This window comes from Simochromis diagramma, unplaced genomic scaffold (genome assembly GCF_900408965.1).
Source record: "Simochromis diagramma unplaced genomic scaffold, fSimDia1.1 OVJJ01000107.1, whole genome shotgun sequence".
Lineage (NCBI taxonomy): Eukaryota > Metazoa > Chordata > Actinopteri > Cichliformes > Cichlidae > Simochromis > Simochromis diagramma.
This window is the reverse complement of record NW_024387209.1, coordinates 665343-675801: the sequence shown is the minus strand read 5'-3', so window position 1 is coordinate 675801 and position 10459 is coordinate 665343. Positions and strand designations below refer to the sequence as shown.

The 10459-nt window shown below is 38.3% G+C and overlaps 1 protein-coding gene across 1 annotated transcript; it reads left to right on the top strand.

Annotated features, from left to right (window-relative positions):
* The first annotated feature begins 575 nt into the window (after positions 1-575).
* Positions 576-8924, top strand: LOC120746209 (tetraspanin-7-like). Its single transcript, XM_040051552.1, has 8 exons — positions 576-701; positions 5268-5456; positions 5706-5780; positions 5869-5964; positions 6902-7057; positions 7249-7332; positions 7423-7494; positions 8573-8924. Exons 1-7 carry the CDS (start codon positions 621-623, stop codon positions 7489-7491), a joined length of 750 nt encoding a protein of 249 aa, XP_039907486.1. The 5' UTR covers positions 576-620; the 3' UTR covers positions 7492-7494; positions 8573-8924.
* Positions 8925-10459: the final 1535 nt, after the last annotated feature.

Below are 10459 nucleotides of genomic sequence, written 5' to 3'. Positions count from 1 at the left end.
ATGGTGGTGACTATCAGTGAGTCTGAGCTGCTGTTACACCTGCCTGTGAAGGCCCAGCACACCTCACCCATTAAACAGAGCTTGGTTACTTGAAATATTTATATATGTATGTGCACTACAGGGTCTACAACATGGTCTAATGGACAGATTTAGACAACGAACTTAGACTCAAAGCAGGCTATCAGAGGGGAAAGGAGCAGCACCACACTTGACACTTACCCTGCTACACATAAATGTCCCCCATTATGAGTTTGACTTGAAGTATTGGCTTCAGAATGTGCCTAAATTAAAAGGACTTCATATGCAAAATGTCCATAAGGGTTTATGTTCAAAGACTGAATGGGGAATATTTGTGTTTGTATGAATGTTTTATTTGTTAAATCGTGATGTTGAAAATCATGTATTATACTTGTGTTTGTCTGTAATTAATGTGAGGTTAATACAGATAAACTAATAACATAAAGCATGAGGAGCTTGCTCTGTTGTGCAGTTACTGGTAAAACCAGCAGAGGGGGCTGAGCGGTTGTCATCGTGAGGGAGAGGTTTCCCTCTTCCTGTGGTGATAAAAGAGAGAAAGACGAGCGGAGTTCTGGTTTTGGTCCCTCAGTCTCAGATGGATTATGGCTCCCAGGAGGATGGAAACCAAACCGGCGATCTTCTGCCTGAAGACGCTGCTGCTGCTCTACTCCTTCATCTTCTGGGTAAGAAAACCTGTTCTTCATGTCTTATTTTAACTTCAGCTAAATCCTGTCTCACAATCAGATCCAAGAGCTCAACGGGTTTGTTTAAAACATGTTTAAACTGCTGAAATGTCATTGAAATCCTCAGACTGAAATGTTTTGAATAGGTGTAAATTTGATAAATTTTAGAATAAGCTGCATTAATTAAACATGCAGGTGAGTAGATTAAAAACTTCAACCAATTTATCTATTTTTAAAGTGGACAAAGTCAAAGGTCATAGGATCGGTAATTATCTGGATTCTGAGGAATGAGTAGGATGAAGCCAGAGCTCTGACACCAACCTGAAAATGAAGACATGGACCTCCGGAGAGGGCACTGCTGAAACAACACCTGATAACAGGAAGCAGTCATGTCAGTAAAGCTGATCAGAATATTCTTTCTGTCTCATTCAGGCTCAGGTCTGCTTGTCTTAGTCCAGCTCCTGTTTTGTTTCATAATCAACAGTCTGTATTTCCTAGCCATCTTTAATTTGTTGTTGTTAGTTTGTCCAACTTTTCACTTAACCTTTATTTTCTAGGCCTGCTCAGTCCTATTTCTTATAAAACTTGCTGTACAGTTTGTTCACTAGTTTGTTTGTTTGTTTTCCTAGTCCCAGTTATTTCCTTTCTCAATACATTGCCCTGTTGATTAGCAGCCTAGACGTGGTTGTTTATTGTTAGTTGCTTTCCACTGTAACCCATACAGCTATATTGCCCTAGACTGATTTTTTTAAACCATCCGGGTGGTTGTGTACCATTGATTGTTACCTAATGGATTATGCTAGTTACTTTCTAGTCCTCAATTTTGTTTCTTCCCAGTTGTCCTAACAAGGCCTGAATTCTGGTGCTAATTTTAGTCCAGTCCCATTTACAGTCTAGTCTGGGTTGCTACCTGTTCCTCATTACAATCTTCTCCCAGCTGTTGTCTTTTTTTACACAGTCCTGTTTGCAGCCCTCTGTGTAGTTTCTATCTCAGTTTGTTGATTACTCTGAGTTGATGTTTTCTAGTTGCTTGTTGCCTAGGCCGCCTTGATGCCGATGACCTAGGTTTTTCAAAGAGTCTGGCCATATCATTGCTGCAGCAGTTGACTAACACTACTATCTAGCCAGTCCACATTGTTTCCTTTTTAGCTAACTGTTGCCTACAAAACCCAGATTGTTGACTTGTCTGGTTTCTCGTCTTGTAATGCCTAAAGTTGCCATACCCTGTTGTTGAGGAGGATTCATTGTTTTGTATTCCTGATTGTTTACTTCACTGCTGTTTTTTACGGGTTGTTGCCTTGTTTGAATTGTTTGCCCAATCCTGCAAATTGGGCTACATTTGTTTTTTGACTTATCATTTATGCTTTTAGTTTTATAGTTGATAAACATTTTCTTGTCATTGTTGTTGCTTCCTATTTATCCTAACAAGGCCTACTTTCTGTTAAGAGTTTAGAGTATCCCTACTTGTTGCCTACAGTAGTCCTGTTTTTCCCCATTTTGTTTCCTATCCCTAATTTCTAAGCAGTCTGTCCTGTGGTTTTCTAGTGCCTAAATCTGCTTAATCTACTTGTCATGAAAACAATGGTTGTGGCTGCAACAACTGATTGTTGCCTACCTCTGGCTGTATCCTAACATTGCTGGTAAGCCCCAGTTATTGACTGGTCTGTGTTGTTGTCATATAGAGTTTAAGTCACTTGGCCGTGGTTAATGCCTAGAGATTTGGGAGCCCAAATCATGATCTTGTCCAGGTTGTTGCCTTGTCCTGGTAGTTGCCTAGCCATTTTATTGCTGTTCTTTCTATTGCAGTCCAGTTAGCTGTATTGCCCAAGATATTGCCCCAGCTTTAGCTGTTGCTTAGACTGAGTTCATCGAGTTCAGCTTCTTTTCCAGTCTTGGTTGCTATTGGATTTTTAGCCTCTGATCATTGTCAGGTCCTTCCTATTGCAGTGGCCCATTTGTCCTAATGAGGACTGTGTTTTGTGTGGTCTTAGAGATCTAACCAATAGCACAGACTAACTTCCTCTTGCTCTGAATGAGATTTCAGTGTTGGAGAGAGTGTTTTCTCTCGATGGACGCTGACTGTAGTTCAGTCTGTCAGAAAAATTTTACCTGCTGAGTATTAAATTAAATTAAATTATCATTAAATTAATATTTAATATTGACCTTATCTGATCTATTTCTTTTCCAGATTCAAACGTTAGTCTTTCATAACAGATTTTACAACAAAATAATCTAGTGCAGAATCATGTAAGTCACATTTTACTTTAAATGTCATTGTCTTTGTTGCTGGCACAAAGTAAATGATAAAGATATCGAACATTATTTCCCGCTCCATTTATTGTTGAAGTGAATCAGATTTTTTTTAATCTTCCCAGACACAATCTGTTGTCTGCTGCACAAACACAAACTCCCACTTTTATCCCGAATCAAACCAACCTGACGTGACTCCAGCTGACAGACGGCTTTCTTGTCATCTGTGGAGTGTTTCAACATCCCAGCATGACTCCTTTTGAAACGCTCATACAGGCGCAGCAGGCAGCCCGGCACGACCGGGAGTCAAAATCAAATGCCTCCTTCATTTATCTCCTGCCAGCAGCCAGTGCCTTTTCTCCTCTTTCATCCTGTGTCGGTCTTACTCCCAAATCTGATCAGGCGTCCTCATAAACCACCTGAACAAGACAGTATCCAGATAGAGAGCTGGCTCATCAGAAAAATTAGTTATAAATCATGAAACTGATATTTGCATGAGAGGTCCTCAAGAGAATTTACAGTGATTTTCAAAACAAGGGAATTTCACCTTGTTAGAACCTTTTAAATAAACCTTTTAATCAATATGTCAGGTGATTTTGTTTGTACACCGTGCAAAAATATTGTTATATTTTTAGTTTGAAAGGCTGAAATCAGATTCACGGACTCATGTAGCATAGAGAAAAATTAAGAACCAAACTGCAAGAAGAAGAAGAAGAAGAACTGCAGATTTGAATCACATTTCATATGTTTTTTGTTTTTATTTATTTATTTTTATAATTACCAGTTTTGACAAGGAGGCTGGTATTGAGAGTTGGTGATGGTGGCCCGGGTGCTTTTAAGTGCTTTGGTAATTATTTTTTATTGATTTTTATGATGTCTGTGGACAGTTGACTTCAAAATAAAGGCTGAGATTGGTGTTGGGAATGATATGACCTATGGACGCCTACCCTCCTCCCATTATGCCCCACAATCTTTTTCTTTTAAACACAAATATATTTAAATATATTTGTATCATTATAGAAACGTGGTCTATAAACACAAACCTACCACCTACTCTAGTAATCTCAGTGTCCATCTTGTACTACATCTACTGACAACCATTCATCCAATCCACTCTGACTGGGTGGAGCACACATTTCCACAGTGGTGTGTTTTGGGAATGTTTTTGAGGACATTCCCTGACATTGGTGCACTCTGAAACCTCTTTGCTGCTAAATTTAACTGTCACAACTAAGTGCCGAACCGTAAAATGGATGCAATTATTATTGAAGACATCCGATGAGCTACCCCGGAGTACAACGAGTGAATTAAACTGGAGTGAAAACACCACTTCAGACATTATGAGTTTGTCAGAGTTACTTTTGCTCTTCTTCTGTGTGCTCTGACTGTGTCTGCAGCTGCTGAGCTAAATTCTTTCAGCTGGTTTCAGCTGTATGTAGCAGCCAGTTTGTCATGGGGATGCTGGTCCAGCTTCTTTTCCCATCTGTTTGTCACTTTGTCACTTCACTGTCAGAGTCTGCAGAGACATGTGGTGCTTAATTACAGTCCCAGCTTCTGTGTGCGGTTCAACACGTCTGCTGCACAGCTTTAACTTCTTTTGCAGATTAAACTTTTGCAATAAGAATGATTTCTTTTGACTGGACAGAAAACATTGTAACTTGCTTTACGTACCAACTGTATAAAACTAAAACGCCTTTATGCTTCCTTATGAATGAATGATGAGTTTATGAGGGCTCTGTGATCATATGAGGTTTGTGTCTTCATCAGCTGTTTGTGAACACTAAGGTTTTTGTTGATTTTTATTTTTATCATGGCTATGTAGTCTTTTCACTAAATTACTAAATAAATAAATAAATAAGAAGTCTACGTCTTTTTTTGTCTCATATTATAATAAATTATTCAATCCCCAACCAAGTAAAATGATAAAAACAGCCCAGGTCATTACCAAAATTATTTGTTACTTTTTTTCTACACTTGCACATCAGTGATTTGTCTCTAATTTGAAATTGTACTGTATAACTGTATATTTAAATGCTGCTTTTGTCCAGTTCTTCAAAATAGCCACTAAATATAGCAACAGGCATATCATCATAAAAATGATGTTAGCTAACATAACATATATATTTTAAAAAGAGAGAAATTCGCACTAATAAACCATCTACCAAAATGTTAGTAGGTTATTTTGTTTTTGTTTTTTTAATAGAGCAGTTAATACAATGAACTGAAATAGATTGATTGTATTGCAATTTGCATTTTAATGTAGTGTTTTTAAGTTTTTCTTTTCTTTTACACTCATTTTTTTAAACACTCCTTCAGGTGACAGGGGTGGTCCTGCTGGTGGTGGGGTTATGGTGGAAGTTCATGTTGGGTCCCTACATGTTGCTGATCTCTAGCAGCCCTTCCAGTGCTCCCTACGTCCTCACTGGCACCGGCGCTGCCATTGTCCTGTTCGGACTGTTCGGCTGTTTTGCCACCTGTAGGGGGCGTCCCTGGATGTTAAAACTGGTGGGTCTTCCAGCTTACTCGGAATTTGTTAACAAATGTCTGACTAAACCTTTTATGAGTCTATTCAATGACCTACTAGAAGTTCTGTTTTATTTTTTATTTTTTTATGTGACTAAAGGTTTCAAAATTAAAAGTCTCTGCTAACTAATATATCTATCAAGTTTTTAGGTTTAATGACCAGTTAACTTGCTCATTCCGTATGTTGTGACTCCTTGTCCAACCTCATTATGACCTTTGATCTCTCCTCAGTACGCAGTGTTTCTGTCTCTGGTCTTCATGACTGAACTCATTGCTGGGATCTCTGGATTTGTCTTTCGTCATGAGGTCAAAACACACTTGAGAGTTTTCAGAATACCTTCAAAAAAAACAGCTGCTCATTCTGACCAATATCTGTCTGTGTTTGCATGTTTAGATTAAAGGGACATTCCTCACTGCCTACAGTGCAGCAGTGATGAGATACGACGGACGAGATGACAGGAGTCTGGCAGTGGATGGTGTCCAACGCAGAGTAGGTGTTTTCCATGATCCACTCATTAATGTTTCGTAAGTAGTATATTGGAAACTAAAAAGTTACCTCTAAACTTGCCAAGTATCTTAATAAAAGAAGCAACTTTTGGGTGGTCCCTTATTCACAAAGGGTCACCACGGGAGGAAGTGGCACGTTTTATGCTGGTTGCCCTTCCTGACATAACCCCAAAGGATTTTGTGTCCTCTACTGAGACCAAACCAGGGATCTTTTACTGGTCAAGCTAAAGTCCAAACTGCTAGTCTATGGAGCATTTTACCTTATTACCAACACCTACATTTGTTCTTTCTTTTGGGTGTTCCTCAGGGTCATATTGTTGGTCTCTTATAGTTTTAACTTTTAAACAACCCTCTGTGGCATTAATTTTATTTTATTTCTTTAGAGAGTAAATATTTCACTTTACTTCTTGCAAGCCTGTGGGTCCCTATTGATGGATCAGTCAACAAAGTTGTCCTCCCCTTGTTTTACTAAAGGCAATAAGGGGTACCAAAAATGTCAGTGTCACTGTTATATATACATACACACTCCTGTGGTAGCAATCAAATATATTTCAAATATTGATGCACATGTTTTATTAATGCAGTTATTCAAACATATAAAAATGATATAACTACTTTTATTTTATTAAACATGTCTCATGTCATTAAAGCAAAAAGATTTTAAGGGTTGGTGTGATAACTAAATATGCAGTCTGCATGAGGACAATAACATACAATAGAGATAATTAATTTCCTAATTAAAAAAAACAAACAAAAAAAAGCAAAAGGAACAATGTCAGAGACTTCATAGGCAGAGAAACTTGCTGATATGTCCAGCGTTCTTTTATGCAGATTTTACACTGATGACGTCTTTCATACATTCAGAAACAAACATGATGAGATGTTGAAAAGTGGTGATTTGGTTGTCTCTGTTTCTTCAGTTACACTGCTGTGGAGTTTATAATTACACCAGCTGGTTCAGCAGTGTGTATTTTCCCATCAGTGGGATTCCTACCAGCTGTTGTGTTCATGTCTCTGACTGCAATGAAGCAGACCTGAAGAACACCACTCTGGCAGCACAGAAGGTCTACAAAGAGGTCAGGAAGGCACAAATAATACATGAAGAAAATTCAGTTCCCAAAAGTTTTCATTTGCATTTGCTTTTCTGTGGAGATTATTAAGATTATTATAATTATTAAGTCTAACAACCACAATTATGCTAAGTGGTCACATGATGGTGATCCATCAATCTGTATTTACTGCAAATCACTTTACCCTGTCTCCGCAGGGTTGCTATGAGCTGGTTGTGTCCTTCATAGAGAGCAACATGGGAATCATTGCTGGAGTTACCTTTGGTATTGCCTTCTCTCAGGTACTAAAGATGGCCTTTGGAATCAATAGGAGACAATAGGAGACAGTGACACTGAAGCAGAAATAAAATCCATCTCTCTGTGTGTTTTAGCTGGTTGGTGTAACTCTGGCTTGCTGCTTGTCTCACTTCATCAACAGCAACCAGTACGAGATGATCTAACAGGTAATCCACACGTCCCCGGCACTAACCTATCACTTACTGATGGACACTAACTAACCAACTAAGGTGTAGCGTAACTAACCAAAGCTACACTTAACCCACCTGAAAGTGAGATCTAACAACAAAAGTATCCTAAACGAGAGTGTTTATGCATAGGAAAAAATCTGATAGGAATGTGTGCATAAAGCATAAAACAGAGCTTTGGTAAGAAAGTACTTACCAGTAGAAAGGGGCTATATAAGTCACAAATCTAGATCTTAACCTACTTCTAACTCACATCTACCTAACTTCAAACCTACATGTAGACCTTGAACTAAACCTAACTTACATCAAACACAGAGAACCTAGCCCAAATCTACACTTAAAACTACCCCAAACCTAGAGATACACAACCAATGCAAGTCTAGATCTTGACCTAAATCAAGCCTAACTAATACAAACTGAGACCTTCACCTATACAAAACATTAATCTTTACCCAACCTATATAACCTTTCACAATCCTACATCTAACCTGACCTACCTCAATCTACCATCTACCCTAAGACTATACCTTAAACCTACTCCTAACCTAAACTTAGATCTACACCTTACCTGCGGGGATAGCTGGGGGCAGGGATAGCTCAGTAGATAGAGTGGTTGCCCCATGATCGGAAGGTCGGGGGTTTGACTCCACTGAATGGCTACCCTGAGGTACCGTCCCTACACACTGCTCCCCGGGTGCTGCATTGGTGGCTGCCCACTGCTTCACTGGGTGAATGGGTTAAACGCAGAGGAGTAAATTCCCCATGGGGACTAGCACATACACACTATTATTATTATTATTATTATTATCTCAAACCAAGTTGAAACCTAAAGCTACACCTAACCTACCCATTAAACTTACTCCCAACCCAACTCCAACCTCATAACTATATTTGATGTACCCCCAACATAGACCTACACCTAACTTACACTAAAGCTGAACACACCCAACTTTAATCTAAAGTTTACCTGACCACATTCTCAACTCTTTAAGTGAATGTAAAACAAGCATGTGCTGTTGTTTACCTCCATCTCCTTTGTCTGTGTTTTCTTTTGCAGGAAAGTGAATAAGATGTACATCACCATGGAAACCTTAGGAAAAACACACACATACAAACACGCACTGTTAGCATTCCTGTTGTATTTATTTTGTGTCTTGCTGTGAAATACTGAAAATTGACCCCTTTGTGTTCTCTCTCTTTGTGTTGTTAGGATCTTTCTTTGTATGTGTGTCAGGCTCAGGTCCTGAAAAAACCTGTTGTCAGTAACAATCATATTCAGAAAGCCCTCTTAGGGGCACCAGAACACTTGAAAGGCTTTCACATTTTAAGGTTAAAGTTGAAATTTGATTCTGTGGCAGTGTGCTGTGTTTGAAAGACGTGTTGTTCATGTTTCATATTCTGTGTACTGTGATGTGACAGATTTTATATTTCTGTTTTCTGAATGACAAACTCACTGATAACTATTTGAGACATGCAATGTTTTCAACAAAATAAATGAGGCTGCGTGTTGTGTCGATAAATCCAACATAAGAAAACCTTACATGTAACTTTACCTTGACATAATAGCATCACACAGTTGCTGCAGCTTTGTCAGCTCCACATCCATGTAAATCCATCCACAAGAATCTCCTGTTTAACCACATCCCCCAAAGGTGCTCCATTAGATTGAGAATCTGGTGTCTGTGGAGGCCAGTGGAGTACAGAGAACTCATTGTCAGGTTCAAGAAATCACTTTGAGATATAGTTTCGTGATATGGTGCGTTTTCCTAATGGAAGAATTATTAGGATAGTTAACAATACAATAATAGACTGTGGCTTTTAAACAATGCTCAGCGTGCCAAGAAAATATCCATCACACCTTTACACCAGAAAAAACTAAACCACTGATACAAAGCTGGAGAGACCCTTTCTTGCATGTCATTCATCAAATTGTAAACCTACCATCTGAATACTAAAGCTGCTATCTTCTCGAGCTATTTTCTCTTAGAGAGCAATCATATGTTCAGAGTCGCTTAAATCAACTTTCTTTTCCCTTCTCGTGCTCACTTTGAACTTCAGCAGGTTGTCTTGATTATTTTATACATGTCTAAATGCATTAGTGCCATGTGATTGGCTGATAAGATATTTGTATTAATAAGAAGCTGACAAGTATACCTACTGCTGTTTGTCATTATTTAAAAAAGAGAATCCTGGTAATAAACTAAAATACACAGTGAAAATAAATACTTTATGGCTGGGGAAGAATTCAGTCGTAATATAATGTGGAGCCAGACGGGGCAATGTTTTACACATCCATCTAGTAGAGACAGACCACCATTCCCACTCACATTCACACATAACACACAATTTAGGATCACCAGTTAAGCTAGCATGCATGTTTTAGAACTGACTGTGGGGAACCAGAATTCCCTGAGTGAATCCATGCAAACACGTTAGAACATGTGAAATAATCTTTAAAATAGTCATTTGTGGAAATGAAAACAACAGCATGAGATTGTGAAAACCTTCCTCATATGGAATCAGAACCTTCTAGTGAGTTTTAAAAGTTGTAATATTTTAAATTAAATTTGTAATGAAGATTTAGTAACATCATCCTTGACTCCTTTGAAATATAATCTAGTCTGATTTTATAATCATTATCATTATATATATTATTTGATCTATATCTTTTGATTTATTTGAGCTACCTTACTAAGTCCTGATGTACTAAATAAAGGACATCTTGGGCTTTCCGTTGATATCTGATGTGTTTGGGTGGTCTCTGTTACCTCCAAATAGGAAGGAAATCACAAAAAACGTTTCATGGGAAGATTCTCTTTTCCTGGGTTCTCAGGAGGATGTTGATGTTTATTTGTTCATACAAAAGTAACATTTATTTCTCCCCAAAGAGGGGGGACAAGGTTGCATCAGTCAAAACGTGACAAACAATATAAAATAAAACAAA